This window comes from Coffea arabica, chromosome 2c, assembly GCF_036785885.1.
Source record: "Coffea arabica cultivar ET-39 chromosome 2c, Coffea Arabica ET-39 HiFi, whole genome shotgun sequence".
NCBI lineage: Eukaryota > Viridiplantae > Streptophyta > Magnoliopsida > Gentianales > Rubiaceae > Coffea > Coffea arabica.
The window spans coordinates 7614231-7635141 of NC_092312.1; the positions used below are offsets into that span (position 1 = coordinate 7614231).

Below are 20911 nucleotides of genomic sequence, written 5' to 3' on the forward strand. Positions count from 1 at the left end.
GATCGTGGTTTCGATGATGCGTAAATTTTTAAAATATTTAATATTTTAAAAATTATAAAAAAATATGATAAATAAAAATAATAAAAAATTAGCAAATATAAGAAAAATTCAAATTGACTTGAGACGATTCGACTATTTCTATTTATTTTGGAGCCGTGTCAACCGAATTTTCGATGACTCAACTGAATTCTCGGGATTCATTATCTCGAAACCATCTTGTCCCTGTATTAGAACAGAAAACAGCCCCAGTTGTCTCGGACTCCCGGTCTCTTACCCCGAATCGTCTCGTCTCGGTGTCTGCCAAGTCTTTGAAGTTTGAACCATGTGCGTAGGCGGTTCCTAGCTGCTTCCCACCTACTACGTCAGATGAATTAGAATACAGGTGTATTTTTCAAAGCTAACTGCTTTACTGGTCTGGCAACCAACGGACACATGATATGAGGCAACGCTTTCTTCTTAGCAAACTCATACTAGGATTGATGTCCCTCTTCTGATTATTACTAGCCTTTTCACATCAATATTCAAAGGTGTGTTTTCTCCACCCATGAGAAAAGTTCATCATTAATTTATTTGCTTAGCTTGCTTTTGATCCATGAAATCCTGCTGATTCAACAGGGACGCGTGAACAAAGCCTATGTCGCCTTGGAAGCAGCAAGAGTTATAGAAGAACCCTTCTCAGCTTTGACTTTTGATGCACCGCCTTCTTTTTCCCACGATGCTCTGTCTCACTATGATTTCAGGGCAGCACTGCGAGGGCGAACTCGGAGACCTAGGCTTTCTCCACCATCTCCAGTTATCAATACCCCTATTCATTTCAGTCCACCACCTCCATCTCATCCACCACCGTCGCCGCCGCTAGCACCGGCGCCGCCACCACCATGTTAAATTGTTAATGTATGTTTGGAACAGCCAGAAATATATGTATCCAGTTTCTCTGTCCATTAAGTGTAGCCATGTACTGCTTCAAATAAAATCATCGGGCTCTTATTAGTTATTACTGATTTGATCTCCCTGTATCTTTCTTAATTTCCAATAAAAATTGAAACACTGGCTCCTAGTGTTAATTATCACTTCAATCTGTATATCGTTGCAGTATTTACATAAGTTAGATGGTATTCCTTTTTTCAAGTTTTGTGGTGGATTGTGCCTTGTCATTTCTGAGGAAAAATTGCGTGACAGTCCTGTTCATGTATTTTATTCTTTTATTCCTTTTTCCTCCTCATTGAAGTGGTTTTTGTTTTTATTTTTCCCTTAGACTAATGGACTAGGCCTTGTTATTAGTATTCTAAAGGGATTTCGTCAAATGAAAAAAGAAGGCTTTTTTTATGGGATAATATCGGAAACCTCCCTTGAGGTTTCTCTTAATATCACTTAGCACCCTTGAGATTTTAGAAACATCACTTACCTCCCCTAATAATTGTAAAAAGATTATACTAACCCTCACTTAACACATAATTTACAACATATTAAATAAATGAAACTCAAAATTTTTTTTTTAAAAAAAGAAATGGAAGTCATCTTTCTTCTTTTTCCCTTTTCTCCATAATTCTCTCTTCCTCATATTTTTTGGATGAATATGCAATATTATATTATAAATTATAATAAATTAAATTTTATTTATCTTTTATTTTTTGTGATTGTGATAAAGCGGGGTACTATTTATTTGCTTATTTTGAGTTGATTTTTATTATAATTGGTATAATTTAATGGTTTGACCCAGGGTAAAGAAGTTGGTGGAAAAAATGTAAATTCATAAGAAATCGATTTTGAGCATATCGAATAAAATTGATACAAACGTATTTCTTTTCAAATATCATTTTTATTTTTCAAATTTATATTTTTATGGGGTATAGCATTGTGATGTAGTAGTACTTAAGATATTGAATTTGAAGTGATGGTTTTCTTGAAGTGAACAAAGTGACTTAGGAACATTTTTATTTAGTAAGTGAAATGGTAGTTTAGGGTTTTTAAAAATTTTGTTACACAAATAACTAAAAGAAGGGAGGCAATTGATATTTTTGAAACCTTAGGAGTATCATGTGATATTAAGAGAAGCCTAAGGGGAGGTTTCTGATATTATCGCTTTTTTTATTGATGAAAAGTCAAAAACTCAAAAGCATATATTCACATTTAATTAAATTTAAGATTTTGATGGTAATCTCGTAAATGGGCATGGGCTGATATGGTGATATTGGGTCCTTTTTTGGTTCATGATGTGGGTGGACTGAGGGGATGGTCCAACAGGAGTGATTAATAAGCCGATGAAGCTTGTGGGCTCACATACTCCGCCTCGGCGCCTCCTCCCAAAAGGCATAGGCACATCATCAATCAATAGGATACATTCTTTGTTTTCTTTCTTTTTCTTTTTCTTTTTTTGGAAAAATATCTAAAAGGATACTTAACATGCAAAATGAAGTACCATCTCCACAGTATTCAATTTTCATTTTGGTACCCTATTTGATCAAATGAACACATCTAAAACTTTAACATATGCCAATATCAACTAGGACAATGGAAAAATGAAATTAAAAGATGTTGTAACTTTAAAATGTAGTAATAACTCGGCATGAACAAACCCAATATCTTGTCGACCAAAGAATTGAAGGGAGCCAAAAAAAAATTGACAAAAAAAAAAAATTGGCAATAACTATAATTTAGTTCCATTGGTTAAATATCTATGCAAAATGATAAAAAGATGACCTGATTCCATCCCATTTTCTTACTTTCTAACCTATTTGAATTCAAAGAAGCAAGCGTTCACTGCTACAGGTAGGTATCCTTGCACTTTACCTCTAAATTATGCTCACTAATTTAGTCCTGCACCGGCTACAACTTTTTACTTGTGCAACGATTCTTAACATAAATGAATTGTTATCTGATAAAAGAAGGGGTAGGGAGAATCATAGGGAGCATTAAAGAAAGTGTCTTAACCCACATGCCAGATGCTATAGCTAACCCATTGCCGGTGACGCTCAAGTCTTAAGCCTTACAATCGCTCCATTGAATATTCCAGAAGGAAGAACGATTCAACGAAGCCCTCCAATGGTTCGAGTCTTGCATTCATAACTCTCCAATTTTGTTTCAGAGTGAACATCGAGTCTAATGGATCAACTAGAAGGAACAAATTAAGATGCAGCAGAAGCAAGAATTCTTAAACCAAAACTTCCAAAAATAGAAGCGGTCATGTTTCAACCCTGCAAAATAAATTAGAATAAAAAGGGCTAAAAAGAATCATCAATCCGGTAGCAAGCGCCTCTTCAGGCCACGCTTACCAGATTTCGAGTCTTGCCTGGAACTACCGTGTTCGAGGGGGTAGGGTCTCCCCTCTCTGGTCACAGGGGATTAGCCGGGCTGAAGGCTCGGATACCCCCTTTATCTAAAAAAAAAAAACCATCAATCTTAAGTATTTGAAGTAAACTGCAATCTGGAGAGTCTTTTAAAAGTACTTCTTTTAATGAAACGTTAAGTCTTTTTTTTTTTTTCCTTTTTTTTTTTAAGAGAAGAGTAAATTTGAAAGAGTCTTTTGATGCGCAATTTTCCTTTGCAACGACGTTGAATTTTACTGGCTAAACATATTGATATTCAGACTTAGAAATTTATGTGTAGGGGAGGCATTTATCAGTTAACTATATGTAGGATACCACCCAGATTGTGCCTAGGAGTTGTGAATTGCCGTTATTTTAACAGCAGGGGAGAGGTTGGATTTAAGAAATTAGGAGGGGATAGAAATTGTGATCTAAGTTAAGATTTTACTTTTTGATCTCATCTCAATTACAAGAAGTTATTGTCTTCTTTTTTGTAAAAGAGAATATCCTTTTGAGGAAAAGTACACATGAATAAGGAACTTTGGGTTATAATTATGTCCTCGTCTCTTCAACTGCTCCAAGGAGAGCAAGGCTTCTGTAGGCTGAACAATAATTTCCACATATTATACAAATTGATCCTACCATCATTTTATTAATTGTGATCAACCTCATGTTATGACACTCCTTTTGACAGATTCTTTACTGCTTTAAAGGAGGTCATATGTGTGGATCACTTCCCATTTTACCAATGAAAACTAAACAGACCATCCATTGCCTGTAAATATTAATAATTAAGAACCCGACCCTGCCGAATACTGCCTCAAACTAATGGAGAATGAGACATGGCCAAAATTTTCAGTCAAAGGAACTCATGACATCTGGCCAAAGAGTCGTTTGCCAATTATGCAAATATTGTTGTTCAAGGCAAAACTTTGAATATATAACTCGATCCAGAAAGATTATTAACAGCATTAGTTGGAAAATTCCATTCAGGGTCTTAGTCGTTTCATTAATCAATAGATTATTACTGGAAGTTTGGCGCTTGAATGTGGCTGCAAAATGTAATTTATGCTTGTATTATCTGACCGAAAAAAGATGACTTTGTTAAGGACGAAGAACTGATTCTTCAAAATCACAGGGTCTTTAAATAACTTTCTCCAGATAAATGAATGAGACCGCAAAATTTAGTAATTGAAAATTTTGAGATGGATACCGCTATCATGCCTATATATACTCCACCTTTTAACTCAAGCTCCGCAACCAAGTTAATCACCTCTAATCCCTATTTAACTTGGTACATTCTTCCTCTTGCGTAACAGTAGTAATTGCTAATTCAATCGAGCAAACTTACTGTTCACTTACTAAACCATCGTCAAACATGGGATTCATGCAGATTCTCATTCTGCTTTTTGTTATCAGTTTTCTTTCGATAGCTGCTAAAGGATTGCATGAGCAGGAAAGCACCGTACAGACTTACATCGTGCATGTTGAATTGCCTACAGATACTCAGCTTTCCAGCGCAAGTGCAAGCCCAAATAATGATGATTTAGAAAATTGGTACAAATCTTTCCTGCCGACAACCACTATCTCAAGCTCATCAAATGAAGCACCACGGATGCTTTATTCCTATCACAATGTTTTCAGAGGATTTGCAGCTAAATTATCAGCTGAAGACGTGAAAGAAATGGAAAAGAAGCCTGGATTCTTATCAGCTAGTCCCCAGGAGATGCTATCTCTACATACGACCCACACTCCTAGTTTCCTGGGGTTGCATCCGGGTATGGGCTTCTGGAAGGATTCAAATTATGGAAACGGTGTGATTATTGGAGTCATGGACACCGGAATAAGGCCAGACCACCCTTCATTTAGCGATGAAGGAATGCCTCCACCACCTGCTAAATGGAAGGGAAAGTGTGAATTTAATTCCTCAGCTTGCAATAACAAATTAATTGGAGCAAGGAATTTCAACCAAGAATTTAGCGATTCCGCATTAGATGAGGTTGGCCACGGCACTCACACAGCAAGCACAGCTGCAGGAAACTTTGTCCAAGGCGCTAATGTGCTTAGAAATGCTAATGGAACTGCTGCCGGTATCGCACCTCTGGCTCACTTGGCAATGTACAAAGTATGCATAATTGTTTGCCAAGGTGTTGTATGCGTAGATATTTGCCCTGAAAGTGCCATATTGGCTGCTATGGATGCGGCTATCCATGATGGGGTGGATATTCTTTCCCTGTCTCTTGGAGGAAGTTCAAAACCATTTTATACAGACAGCGTCGCACTTGGTGCTTATACTGCAATGGAAAAGGGCATTTTGGTCAGCTGCTCAGCCGGAAATGGCGGTCCTTTCAATCAGTCTTTAGAAAATGAAGCCCCCTGGATACTTACGGTTGGTGCAAGCACCATCGACAGAAAAATAGTAGCTACTGCTTTGCTCGGGAACAAGGAGGAGTTTGATGGCGAATCTCTTTATAATCCTAAGCATTTTCTTTCAACTCCGTTTCCCTTGTACTATGCTGGCTGGAATGCAAGCGATATTTTATCTGCATATTGCTTCTCATCAGCTCTGAATAGCTCTAAGGTCCGGGGGAAAATTGTGGTCTGTGATTATGGTGTTGGCATATCAGATGTTCAAAAAGGAGAAAATGTCAAGGCTGCCGGTGGCGTTGGCATGATTATCATAAATGGACAGAACCAAGGTTACACCACTTTTGCTGATGCTCACGTCCTCCCGGCGACACATTTAAGTTATGCTGACGGAGTTAAGGTCCTGAGCTACATCAACTCAACAGAATCACCAGTGGCTGCGATTTCATTCAAAGGAACTATTATTGGAGACGATCATGCTCCAGTGGTTGCTTCATTTTCTTCCAGAGGTCCTAGCATGGCAAGCCCTGGAATTTTGAAGCCGGATATAATTGGCCCTGGTGTAAACATTCTTGCTGCTTGGCCTCAATCCGTTGAAAACAACACAAATACCAAGTCCACATTCAACATGCTCTCCGGCACCTCAATGTCTTGCCCTCACCTCAGTGGCGTAGCTGCCCTGCTCAAAAGCGCGCACCCTGATTGGTCTCCAGCTGCAATTAAGTCGGCGATCATGACCACAGCTGATCTGGTGAACCTTGCCAAGAATCCAATCGAGGACGAAAGGCTTCTTCCGGCAAACATTTTTGCGATAGGTTCGGGCCACGTGAATCCATCAAGAGCAAACAATCCAGGTCTAATCTACGACATTGAGCCAAAAGATTACGTGCCTTATTTGTGTGGCTTGAATTACACCAGAAGGGGGCTTCTTTACATTTTACAACGTAGAGTGAATTGCACCGAAGAATCAAGCATCCCTGAAGCACAATTGAACTACCCTTCATTCTCTATCCAATTTGGATCACCTATTCAACGTTACACAAGGACGGTTACTAATGTTGGAGAGGCCAAATCGGTTTACACGGTTAAGGTTGTTCCCCCTGAAGGTGTCGAGGTTATAGTCAAACCCAAGACTCTGCGTTTCTCCGAGGTGAAACAGAAGCTGACATATCAGGTCATATTCAGTCAATTGCCAACTGCAGCTAATAATACAGCATCTCAGGGATCTATTACTTGGGCTTCCACAAAGGTCTCCGTCAGGAGTCCAATTGCTGCAATTATAGGTGAAATGCCAATGTCCTAGATCATCCATGCATGTATAAAGACGCGTAACGTAGTAGGTACCCCATGCATATTCCAATGGTTGGCGATTTCCTTTTGCTTACATTTTGATGTTTTTGTTTTGGGTGTGATTTCGATTTGAATAAACTTGTGCTTGTTTATCTTTCGGTTTTCGTCAAATAAGTCCCAAATCAAAATGCAGCCGATACGAGCCACAGAAAGAACAAGAAGAACTGCGCAACTCTTCTTAAACTTTCGTGAAAATTACAATTTGGGCCCCTCAAAGTTTTATCTGAAGTTGAATATTGTCCTGCCAAGTTGTTTCAGCGCTAACTTCCCCGTGCCAAGTGTATTGTGTTTGGACAGAGTATTATTTGAAATATTATTTGGAATGATTACTGTAACACTTTTTATGATGTGATGTATGTGAGATAAAAAAGTAGTTGGAAAGATAAAAAGGTGAATTGAGAAATGTGTTTATGGTGCAAGCGAAATATTATTTGGAACAATTTAGCAATCCAAATACAATTAATTTGGCAATCCAAACACACAAAATTTTTTACGCGCTTAAACTGTGTGGACTTTATTAATTGCTCTGAGGTCTGAGGACTCAAAACAAATTCATTCGCAACACTTTCTCCTTTTTTTTTACTTTTGAGGAATTTTGTTTCCAATTTTGACTATTCAAACATGTGTATCACATCACTTTCTGTCGTCATCATGTGTAAATTGTTCCACATATGGCATGTATTTTTAGCAATTCTTTTAAGTGGAGTGCACTTAATGGTAAGAAGGTAGTATGTTTAATTAATTAATTAATTTTATCTTTCTTTCTTTCTTTTTTCAGCAATTCTTTCCACATATGACATGTATTTTACTGGTTTGGGAAACAACTGACATATGATAAAAGACATAGGGAAATCAAAACATTACTTAACCATTTAAATCATTAATATTTTAAGGAATTAGCCTATAAAAGCTAACGCTTGTCATTAGGAATGGCATCGAGTTGGGATTGGGGCGGGCGACCCCTCTCCCACCCCCTGCCTTGCAACCTACTAATTCCTCTCGACCTCGCTTCCTGCTCCCCCTCGCGGGTGTCCTCACGGGTTAATAAAAAATGTGTTGTATAATTTTATTATAATAGAATTTTAATAAGTAATCAAGTATTAAAATATCAACACATCATCGAATTATTATCCATTGTAATTTCACAATTGAAATCCATAAAAACAATCAAACAAAAGTTATTTGAATACAATTCAACATGATGAAACAAATACAACTAAAGTAGTTAAATTTTTACTTTTGACACAAATATAATTACTTAGTCATTATTGTGGCTCTTTTAAGAAAAAAGTATTATTGTATTAAATGTAATTAGAAATTTAGTATAAATTATTAGTAAATTTAATATAATTAATTAATAATTTCTATTGGTAGACATGTATAATTATTAGTATAATTGATAATATCAATTATAATAAATATATTAATATTCATTGTATAATATATATAACTAATAATATTATTATTATAAATTTATAATTAATTAAATTTATTAATTTTTTTAACGGGTGACGAGGCCCTATCCCCACCCATTTCTAAATGAAGGGAAAAAAATTCCTTTTGCCCTACCCCACCACCCGCATCATTAGCCCCCGCATCGAACCCAATTGCCATACCTACTTATCATTGAACCCGTAGAAAAGGTAACACAGCACTTGTCAATGACAAGACTACTAATCCTGAAAAATGTCATGTCCCATCAAAATTGGAAAACAAATCTACATTTGAATGACATCCAACCTTTTCTTGTTTAGGTTTTTTTTTTTTTTTTTTTGTTATAATGATAATAGTTATAGAACCTATTCTATCTTAATTTAAGAGAGTCGATGAAAATTTCATAAAAAAAAATTATTTGAGAGTGACAATCACAATTAAATGGCAAGTTTAATGGCCTCCCACCATCCTATCTTGTTTGGAATTCAGATTTTTTGTCCAGTTTGTTTGTTATAAGTTTTTTAAAAACTTTAGCTACAGTAACTTCAAAAAAATTTTCAAAGTTTTTAAACTATACATTTCAAAATATTCAAAAATCTACTTATTTCAAAAATTTTTAAAAAAAAATTTCTACAGTAAGTTACAGTAAAGTTTTAGACAAACTCCTAGAAAACTCACCTTCCAAACAGGCATACAGTAAAGTTGAGATCTTCCTATTTGCAGAACAAAATTGACTAACCACGTACAAATTCTGTCTTAGCTAGCAAGAAATTGGCGAATTGTGCTGATCTACTCAGCACTCTGTGCCTAAGGTCACCTTCACCCATCAATCTCATTGCCAATACGAACAAAAAATTATAGTTGGTGCCTTAGCGGCCAGGTTCTATTACATGCTCTCTCCGTCCTACTTTGATAGTCCTGTTTTCCTTTTTCGTCTGTCCCAAATTGTAGTCCACTTTCCAACTGAAAAATATAGTTGTATTTTAATTTTTTTAAAATACCCTTATTCAATGTAAATTATTGTTATTATAAATTTATCTCATTTAATGAGAGTTGATTCTTTTTTTACCATCAATTCAAGTTCCCATAAAAGTTGTACTCTAATTAATGTGAGGGTATTTTAGAAAAATAGTTACCTAAGTTGATTGTTCCAACAAAGTTAACTACTTTTTCTTGAACTGTGTGAAAAAAAATTCAGAACTATCAAAATGGGACGGAAGGAGTATATGATACACCTTTCATCTGCTTCACTTATTCTCTCTTTTTTTTCTTCCCCTTTTTTGCCTTTCTTACCTTAGCAAGCTAACCTTTCAAGCTTCCAAATGTGGACGCTCGATGTTTTCCCTTTCCAACTTATTCCTTTTTGGAGAGAAAAAAGGCTTTCTTTAAGTTAATGAAATCCCAACATTATGCTCAAGCTAAATTATGCTCTTAGGACATTTTTTTTTTTTTTTGGGTTTTAGGATGATAAAAAAAAAAAACGCAACAATGCTATTGCTTGCTTGTTTTAAGTTACAAAATAAAGAAAATAGAGGATTGTCTCTCAGTGAAGTTACGAGACGAACAATATTGAATTGTCGGTAACGAACGTTAAAAGAGTGGACGCAATCGAGTTAGGACTTAGGAGCTAGGAGTTATGATAGGTAAGTAGTTGAGCACAAGTTACTTTAAGGAAAACCAAAAATATGTGAATCAACAAAGACTTTTTCCTTTTCCACAGCTTATATTCTATTAATTCAATTTTGGATCTGTTCAAAAAAATTTTCAAATCTAATCTATTATTTTTAAGTGCATGTTTAGCCTAGCTACTATTAGGACAATGATATAAATCGAATTGTGGTGAATAATTTTTAACAGTTGATTAATAAAATTTACTTTTTATCAAAAAAATTTCCATTACTTCGACATTGCATAACTTATAGTTCATTAATTTTGTCAGTTGAATACTGCGCGACGACATTGCATAGATTTCCAAAACCATTGGCCTACGGTGTTTTCTGTAGCATATGCATGGTCGTATTGCTGGATTTCTTGAGGGAGGGTGGACAAAGCATAATTGTTCGTGCAAAAACCAGATCCTAACAAATCATCAGGAAACAAAGATTAAATTCAAAGCCATTAGATACTACACGTCATTGACCAGACAAACCAAGATCACAGCATAGATTGGGCAGTTTTTTTTTTTTTTTTTTTGTGCTTCTTTTTTCCCGGGTTTTCTTTATTCTGCCAAACGTACGCGCCGTTATTTATTATCTGGCTGCTAATTAATAAGAGGAAAATCACATAGCGATAATGGGAAATACTTTGGATAAGACTCGGATAAAGGAAACCATCCAGAGTCACAATCTTAGTTGCATGGGTATGGGTATCTCGGGTAAGGAAAATGGCGTTGAGGTGGTCTCCACGGCTGGGGGCATGGGTCCACGGGACCCACAAAACCCGGCTTGTGGGGCACTGGTACTACCACCGCCGGCGGAGGAGGAGGAGGGTTATTTGGCACGGGCACCACAACTGGAGGTGGAGGAGGGTTGCCGGGGACTGGGTTTCTCCTTGGTATACCGTAGCAATCATCTCCCTCGGCATCCATTGGGCACATAGGCCTGGCGTCACACATGGAAGCAAGATTAACTACGACTAGGAATAACACCACTGCGATTAGAAAGGAAGATGAAAGCTTCATTTCTTGCTTAATTAGTGATAATCACTTCGATAAAATTGATGATTCAGTATTGAGTGCATGTTAAACTGAAGCACTGCTGCGTTTATATAGGATAACGAAATAAGTTGACTTTGAACATCATCACATGGTTTCAAGCGTAATTACTTCTCAACTAGACGGATCAACGCAATGACTTTCAAGACATTCAAATTAGTACTTTCTTGATAAAATTAATCAGGAGGCAATCAAGCGAGGTTCATCTGAGCAGTAGTTATGCGGTGCATTTCGTTCAACAAAAAAAAGATGTATTATATATATCTACATGCCCGGAAAAATCTAGGGAGTTTCCGCTCCAACTCCAGGGTCCAGATTCGTGAAAGAATTGCAATTCGCAAAAATGAGACATCGAAAGAACTGCTAGTTTCTTGAGAACTCTTATTACTATCAGTAATATGTTTAGAACTTTGCCAGCATTAATTAGTAAAATGTGTAAATTAGAGATAAACACACCCGACATATGAAGTACCCAAGTGGATTCAGCTAGTACTCTTTTCAAGGAGGAAAAGGACATAAACTTCCAAATGCAAAGCCCAAAACAGGGAAAGAATAGTGAAGAGTATGCGAAATCTAATGACATCTTCTTACAATTAAGTTCAATGACATTTTTCAGAAAGAAAAAAATATGTCAATGTATAACTGCTGAAGATTAACTTTAGTAACTCGGAGGCGGAGGCGGTTGTAGAACACGTATACAAGGTGCAGCAGGAACATCCATGTGCGTGGGAGGGTTGGGCAGGGGAGGAGGCTTACTAGTCGGCCATCCTCGTCCCGGTTCTACCCTGGATGGCTCGTAAACAGCGTAGGACGATGCCACTTTGTGACAAGATACGACTTCTCTTATCTCTCTTGCTTTCACCAAATAACTATTATTTGTGTTTCTATTCTCCACAGCCATACCATGCACAAGCAAAACTAGCAGTAGGTAACCAAGAGCCTGCATTATTGAACAAGTTAACTTGAGGAGTTGAAGCAGTAATTTTGGAATCATTAGCTATCAGATTACTATTGGGATGTAGAAAATCTTGGATGACAAGCTTTGGGTGGATTGTTGACTTCATGAGTAGCATTCACATCCCCATCCGCCACACTTCACGAGGGAGGTTGACCTAGGAAGTTGAAATTTAGTATGCCAGCTAAGATGTTTGGCGGTAATTGAAAGTCAACTTTTGAAGTATGCAAGCAAGCTTGCTTTTAGTAAACACCTGACCTAGTCAATTACATGGATTACTCCGGTACACATGTTTTTTGGCATTGAAAGTGGACTAAATTTCATGTGCTTAAGAGTTAAGATTACTTTCTGTCAAGTTCAATTATTTTTGTAAGGTGACCAACAAAATGTCAAGTCTTTTCCTTAATAGGTGGTGCCTGAATTGGAGTTTTCTACAAAAGCAAAAAATATTTTATGTTTTCCATGAACACGTTTTTCAATTACATTTTTTTTCTCACCTACATCAAATTAATATAATATGTTTTTTTTTATTTTATAAAAACTCCAAAAAAGAGCCATCCAATATGACTCTCTAAGTTAGTAATCCAATCAAGCATTTGAGCTTGAATCTTGATTTCCTTGAATGTCTGACTTGGAATAAGAAGGTGGGATCATAATAATTTGCATACATGTGCCCTGCAATTAATTTAGAAATAAATTGGGAGGTGATATTTGGACTCTTCAATTAGCTTCAACACCCCTTGAAGGCATGTTATTTATTAAGTAAATTGGAGTGGCCGAAGGGTAAAATGGAATGCGAATATAAATTACTTTGAATCTTGGAAGTCACTTTCTAAACATATAATAATATGACTAGTAGTAAGGAAACTGCTTCACTCTACGACACTAGCAGTCTTTGTATCAGGAGCCACTCTACTCAATGTGCATGTTACTATCTCATTTTGATGTTTCCGGATGAATGTATATTTCTCCCGAATCTGGACCTTAAACTTCCTAAAATTTTCCGGTCTTATAAAAGAAAGTAGATACATGCTCTTATAGATCGAAATGTAATGCACCACGTAACGACGGCGCGCTCATATAAACCTCATTGCACTGTCTGCTCACTAGGATAACAAGAACACAATTTGCATGCCTTGAGAGTCGTTAAACTCTGCCTATTTCCGAAGTAATTAAGGTTGTAATGCATCATGTGATTTCAAAGTCAACTTCCTTCGTTGTTCCATACTTCTATATAGGCACAGCAATAGTTCAATTAGCATGCACTCGATACAGAATTGTCAATTGATCGAAGTGATTATCACTAAGCAGGCAATGAAGTCTTATTCTTCTTCCTGTGTGATTGCAGTGGTGTCATTCCTGCTTGCAGTTGATCTTGCTTCTGATTGTGAAGGCAGGCCTATCACGTGCCCAGTTGGTGCATGGGGAGATGATTGCACTTACCCATACCCCGGTGGTTTACCGAGGAGACCACCGGCCACCAACAACCCTACGCCAGTTGTGGTGCCTGTGCCCAATAACCCTACTCCAGTGGTAGTGCCTGTGCCCAACAACCCTAGTCGTGTGGGAGTTCCTGTGCTCCCATGCCCCCAGCCATGGAGACCACCTCGAGAAAATGTTCCCACGGGAGTACGATTTGCCCGACTCCCATGCCATGATTAAGAAAACTAATGATCACCGGATGCTGGATATGGTTTCCTAAATCTGAGTCTACTGAAGTATTTCCCTCGATGCATTATGTGGGTTTCCTCCTCTTGTTAGCAGCCAAATAACAAGGCTACTTGTGCAGCCAAATATTTGCCAGGAACCCAAAAAAATAAAATGGTAATTGCAAATAAAGAATATGACAAGAGGGGCCGATTTACCTTGTAATCTTTACGTGGCATGAGTAATAAAATCTAATTAGTGCGAGTCTCTCATTTTATCCTTTGGTTCCAGGTTGTGAGGAACGTTTATTTTATTGTTACAAATGAAAAAACAAAACAGCGAGGCTACTACTACTAGCTTCTTAGCAACCCTGCGGCAGTGTGCTACTAATCGTCTACTACTAACATTACGGGATTGGATCCCATGCGGCCAATCTTACAAACCCACAATGCAATTTATTGTAGTAACCAATAGATTAATAACACATGGCCGCTAACTTAACACAACAATCCATAAAAGCTTGGTTTATACTTTTACATGAACGAATTTTCACTTTATAGAAGTCAAACCGTAAAAAAGCTTCGTTTATATTTCTACATGGATGAATTTTCAATGTATACAACAAGTCTTAAGGATGAATCTTATTTGTATAGTTTTGCATTCTTTAATTGCCGCCAAAAGAACAAGGATTGCATATATCTCTATAATTACGAACCATCTTCGTCTATGGTGGTGGATCCTTAAGGGTGCGTTTGGATACACTTTATTATTTGCAAATAATTAATCCAGAAAGAAGGCCGCATGTGAGAGTATAAAAACGCGTAGTTGACTCACCTACTTCCCAAGTTTACTTCAATTAATCCTGCGGAGCCAGCTCGAGTCAATCAACACCCCCCTTGCTAAATGAAATTAGAATATTCCAAATTAGGCCTTTCACCTCCTGTACTCTTATTTGTTGGAGTATTTAATTGAACAAGAAGCTAGGACTCAAGACTGAAGAGACTCTTTGCAGATTGCAAGTTAATTCAGCAATGGGTGCTCTGATTCCTTACATACTCCTACTTGTGCTTGTGCATGGTTTGGCTCTGGATAGTACAAATCCAAACAACAATAAGTATGTGGTTGAAGCAAGCGAGATCAGAATGGCGCTGTCTTGTAATACGGCCGCCGCCGCCGCCGCTCGTTACAAGCCATCAAGGCTAGAACCAGAAAGAGTAAATGGATGGCCGAGAAACCCTTTTCCTCCCCTGCCCAACCGTCGTGTGCACATGGGAGCTCCTCCGTCACCACCATGTATTGGCGCTGTGCCACAGCCGCCACCTCCGCCGCCGCCTGCTTATTAGTTAATCAGTGGATTAGCCAAGTTTCTGCATTTGTACATTAGATTAAGAAACTTCCAGGAAATGACTACAGTAATGAAAAAGATTTGGACACGCTCTGCTTATCTTTCATCCTTGTTTCTTCTTTTCTATTTTGCTAGATTCACATTTGGTTTTCTGTAGTTGGTTGCTGTCAAATGTGTTTGACAAGGATTTTCGTTTTTACTTCTTGTTTTGACGCGAGATGACATTAGGTTGCTCAACGAGCCCATTCATTTTCGGATCATTTCCTCCTAACGAGGTTCTACGTTTTCAGTTGTACGTTTCTTCGCTTCACTAGGCTTAAAAATCTTCCTTTCACTATTTCAATATTTTGCTCGTAAAGCAGATGCAAATAAAACTTTACTTTTCCATCTTAAATCTTTTTGATGTCTCTCACAACTGTCTTTGCCCCTGCAATTATGTTTGCCAACAAGAAAGCAATTGAGCGTTGTATGCAAGAATATCTTAATACGCATGTTTCTGAGATGATTTTTTTTTTTTCTTTTTAAGCAAACGCTTGATAACTACATACCCTGTCCAGTAGTTTGCCATGGGAGCCTTCCTTGATGGACACGGTGTTCTCGTGAAAGTGGTCAAATGATTCAAATTTTGACAATTGAAGGACAATTGAGGGCTTAATCCTAGAATGTTGGATAACGTGACTCACCAAATTATCACCAGCCAAGAATTACGTGCAAATTCAAATTGGGAAGTAGCAGAAAAATTATTAAAAAGGTGTGATTAAAAATACCAACAATAATTATGCGCACTATTAGTTGATTAAAATGTAATTATTAATACAAAATACGCCCCAATATACATGTAGACTTCCTTTTTTTTTCTTGGACATTTTAAACTTTAAAATTCGGATAATTTTAAAGTTTCCACAATCAACTTGTAGAAATAAAATTCGGATAACTCTGTGGAATACCAAAAGAAGGCCATCATGTGAACTACAAAAACGCGCAGTTGACTCACCTACTAGTTAGGTTACCGTTTACTTCAATTCAGTCTGCCCTGCTAAAATCCAGAACACCGGTATTTGGAAAGAATGGTAGTGTTTGTGAAGCCTAAATCAGGCCTTCCACTCTTATAAATACAACAGGAAACTGGACTTAAAGAGTCTAAGGTCCTGAAGGCTCTTGCATATAAGCACAGCAACTTAATCAGTTTCAGCAATGAATATCGCTCTTCCTTACATGCTTCTGTTTGTGCTGGTGCTTGGGGTGGCTCTGGACGGCAATGCAAACAAGAACATGTACATGGTCGAAGCAAGAGAGATCAGAATGGCCCTATCTTGCAAATCGGTGGAAGCCGCATCCGCCCGTTTCGAGCCATCAAGGCTAGGACCAGGAGGGATAATTGGATGGCCGAGTAAACTTTATCCTCCACTGCCCAATCATGAAGTGCACATGGGGGTTCCTCCATCACCATGCACAGGTGTTGAGCCACCTCCGCCGCCTTCTAATTAGTTAGTTAGTGTTGCAGCTGATTAGGTTTCTGCCTTCGTAAATGATTTGTCAACGGTGGGGTGTCATACATGTTACACACGTTGTATGAGTATTGAGTGAGTCTGTTTACTGTGTATGACATTTAATCTTGTCGCGGTGTTGGATGTTTACCATGAGGAATGTCCTCTTGTAATTTTGTGACTTTGTTGGTCGGTTTATGATAAGGGTATGCCCTTTCTATTTTGTATTTTTCTTGAGTATTAATAAAATGGGCAAATTATACTTGACCTCCTACGGTTTAGTATTTTATTACATAATTTTCTTATGATTTCAAAAATTATGCATAACCCCTTCATATTTTGAATTAAAGTGTCAAAGTGACGGAATTTGTAATCCATAACGGAGTCAACTAGAATGTCAAAAATATCCTTATGTAAAGTTAAAAAATTATTTGTCAACCACAGAGAGTTATTGTCATACATATTATGTTTATATATTTTAGTTACTTAAGCCATTTTAGTTTTTAAATAAGGATAATTTCGATATTTTAATAGGTTCCGTTACGAATGATCATTTCCGTCATTTTGACACTTTAATCCAAACTATGAGAGAATTATATATAGTTTTTAAAACTAGAGGGAGGTTATGTAAAAATTAGCTTTATCATAGGGGGTAAAGTGTAATTTGCCGAATAAAATCTTACCTACCAAAACAAGTTCTGCCTTTGTACATTAGACCAAGAAATTTGCGTTTATTCATGGCGGTAATTTCAAAAGATTTGGCGCACATTCTGCTTATCCTTCACCATTCCGTTGTTTGTTGCTCGATTCACATGGTGAAGTAGATCCTGTTCTGAAGAAACTATGGTCAGGGTCACAAAAATGAGGAGTAACAAGGACTGTTGGATATTTGTAAGAATGGCAACAGAGCGGGGTTGGGGCAGGGACCCCTTCCTCATTCCTCGCTCCCCCTGCCCTGCCCCGCTTCCCCTACGGGTACTCTCGCAGGGTTAATAAAAATTTGTTATATAATTTTATTATAATTAAATTTTAACAAATAATCAAGTATTAAAATATCAACATATCACCAAATTATTATTCATTGTAATTTTACAATTGAAACTTATAAAAACAATCAAACAAAAATTATTTGAATATAATCAAATATGATGAAATAAATACAACTAAAGTAGTTAAGTTTTTACTTTTGGCACAAATACAATCACTAATTCACTATCGTGCTTGTATTTTTTTTTTTAGAAAAAATGTTATTGTATTAAGTGTAATTAGGAATTTAGTATAAATGTATTAGTAAATTTAGTATAACTAATTAATAATTTGTATTAGTACACATATAATTATTAGTATAATTGATAATATCAATTATATTACATGTACTAATATACATTATATAATACATATAACTAATAATATCATTATCATAAGTTTGTAACTAATTAAATTATCTATTATATATATACTTATATACATATATATTTTATATATTTATCTTTTTAAAGCGGGTGGCTGGGTGGGGGATTCTAAGCGGGGGGGGGGGGAATTTCCCCCGCGGGCCACCCACCCCTATTGTCATCCTTAGATACTTGTTACAATAATTAATTACCCCTCTACTCGATTATGATTATAGCAATGGTCGAAGAAACTAATTTCATATTATTTGATGCTTTATTTTGATTCGTACAGTAACATCTCAAAAAACAGATAGTATATCACTAGAATTTGCAGAGATTGCAAGGAATTCAAGTACATCAGTAAATTAACTCCACGCTTTACAAGTTATTTGCTTGAAAGATGATGGGGTTTAAGTCAATGATGCCCCTAACAGACAGGGTATCAATAATCAAACAACTAATTAGATCCTAGCTAGATTTAAGAACAAATAAAAATCCTAGCAGTATTAAGAAATTAAGAACTTCTGGTCGGTCTTGGCTAGAAAGCAACGTATGAATGTCATCGTACACAGAAGACAATGAAAGATAGATATGTAAGTTTTCAAGTCTCACAACTCTCAAAAAGCCTACTGCTACGCTTCCCCTTCTTTTATTTACTTGTGATTATAGATGAACCAACTACCTGATAAGATACCAACGGGTATTATGGGCATTTTTCGATTGGAGGAGTCTGAGCTAACCCTTTTTCCGAATACTGATTATGCTACTGCTGGGAGTAACCGGACTTGCTCGTAATAATTACAACGCCAGTCGAATTAGTTTCGGAGGTGATTTCTATACTTCTGGTAGTTCTGGAGGGAAAAGCTTCCACACCTCGACGTGTCAACAAGGATAGCACTTGCACACCATAATCAGATTTCAATGTAAGATGCCTTCCTTCGGTCCTCGCGGGTTGCAATAGCGTCATGGTTGCTGTTATTCCACATCCGTCATTGCGTATCAGTTGAATATCGGATAATACGCATATTATAACATATAAAAATGTTTAAAAAATTTGGAAAAAATTACTAAAATTAGAAAATATCAAAAAAGGTATAATCTAAAAAAATATCCTAGTCGACTCTGAGTTAACTCGGATACATTAGTCAATATCACGTATCACGGATTTAAATCGACCAATATCGGTCGAGTTAGAACGAGTTGTCGCAGATATAAAGTATTATCCGCGATGCAAGAATCAATATCGTACCGGTCACTTTCGTTCCAGTTAAGATTTGGCGGAGTCGTATTAAAATCTGCCGATATTGTTAACCATGGTTGGGTGATAAAAGTACCGGATGAGCAGGTGAGAATCATAAGATTAACTTCCAAAATTTAATCTTACAGGAGATTGTAGTATGTAGGATCAATGAACTCAATTTGTATGGACAATTGAGTTCAATCAATATAATCATGTATCAAGAAATTCGCTCAATCAATCAAGAAAGATGATAAAGCTGAGACAACTTTCAAGTGCTTGTGCGGTGTAGTTGAACTGCTTCAAGTACATTAGCAGAGACGAGAATATCACTAGATCCCTTGTGCACTAGAAACATCTATTTCAGCTTTCTATATCAAAAATAGAGAAAAGGAAAATGTTGTACAGTTCCTACAAAGCAGTATTTTCAACGAGAAGACGACTATTTTAGATCCTTTGCCAGTACTCCATGCCACTTCACGAACTAATAACTTCATCTATATGATGAAAACTGTTAAAAAAAAAAAAAAAAAAAAACCATCCTGCAGTGGCCAATCGGCAAGTTGCCCACAAGGAGGATACCAAATACAGATGAACCATCAAAACCTGCGGGGTAGGGTATGGCATGCCTGGTCCAGGAACTAACACCACCATCTTGGTAACTGTCCGGTGTATAAATGAATAAGGATTCAGGAGGATTCTCCATACCAGGAACAAACAGGGCCAAGCGTCCCCTGGTTCGTGCAATATTCCACGCATAGCGACTGCGGCAGAACATGGCTTCCTGCAGTGGAACTTTGGCATGCACCGTTCGTACAAGAACCAATTTGGGTAGCTCCCAACCCCTTGCTAAATTCCCCTGACTTTCATCCTCCCTACCCGAAGACTCTGAAATCAACAGAGTTGTCTCCTTCATGCAAGGACTCTCCCGCTACCCAAATACAAGAACTCTGTTCCTCCCAAAACAACAAATAACCAAGGAACTACACCAAAACAACAACCAATGAACAGATAAAAAGAACACCACCACAACCATAACCCAAAGAAGCGCACTACCCATCCCAAGAATAAAACGCTAAGTTGATATGCCAAAATACCAAGATACAGAGAAAAATCGAAGAACTTAGAGCTTCTATCATGACGCGTACAAGAAAATGAACAAAAGTAGAGCATACCATTTTAGATACTTTTGAGTCGCTATAGCTCCGTTTGCCGCCATATCTCGTGTTCATTTATAGATTTCCAGTACTTTTTGTATTATGTAAATTCCTGATGCAAGAAGACAGTGAAGATCTTTGAACCAAACCCCAGAGAATTGATGAATAATGGAGAACAATTCTCGAGGTAGAATGGTGAATTGTATCGAAATGAATTAGAGAGAATACAGAGATACTGTGAAAGAGTCAACAAGTCAAAAACTGACTAATTTCATATTCACGATTCCTTCTTGGTAGCTGTCCAATTGGTAATTGTTTTTGCCGCCTCAGCACAATTAGTTGTTAACTAACAAATACAGAAACGTAGCTGCTTATGTAGCCAACTACTAATCAAGATTAATCATCCTATCCCACGACCTCCCTGCCTCATCAGATGGTTCTACTTCTTGATGCATCAATTCCTTGCGTTTGTGATGGTTCTGGGAGAAGGGTGTGGTGTCTGTGGCGACCAGAGCCAATAAAT

The 20911-nt window shown here is 37.2% G+C and overlaps 1 protein-coding gene and 2 long non-coding RNA genes across 3 annotated transcripts; 2 read left to right on the forward strand and 1 right to left on the reverse strand.

Annotated features, from left to right (window-relative positions):
* Positions 1-257: 257 nt before the first annotated feature.
* Positions 258-998, forward strand: LOC140035819 (uncharacterized). The gene is made up of 2 exons (XR_011839737.1): positions 258-527; positions 616-998. It is a non-coding gene; the product is annotated as an uncharacterized lncRNA (long non-coding RNA).
* Positions 999-4683: 3685 nt separating this feature from the next.
* LOC113723800 (subtilisin-like protease) lies at positions 4684-7072 on the forward strand. The gene has a single exon (XM_027246768.2). It carries the CDS (start codon positions 4684-4686, stop codon positions 6973-6975), a length of 2292 nt encoding a protein of 763 aa, XP_027102569.2. The 3' UTR covers positions 6976-7072.
* Positions 7073-19394: 12322 nt separating this feature from the next.
* On the reverse strand, positions 19395-20896 carry LOC140034980 (uncharacterized). Its single transcript, XR_011838878.1, has 2 exons — positions 20407-20896; positions 19395-20214 (listed from the first exon to the last, which is right to left on the reverse strand). It is a non-coding gene; the product is annotated as an uncharacterized lncRNA (long non-coding RNA).
* Positions 20897-20911: the final 15 nt, after the last annotated feature.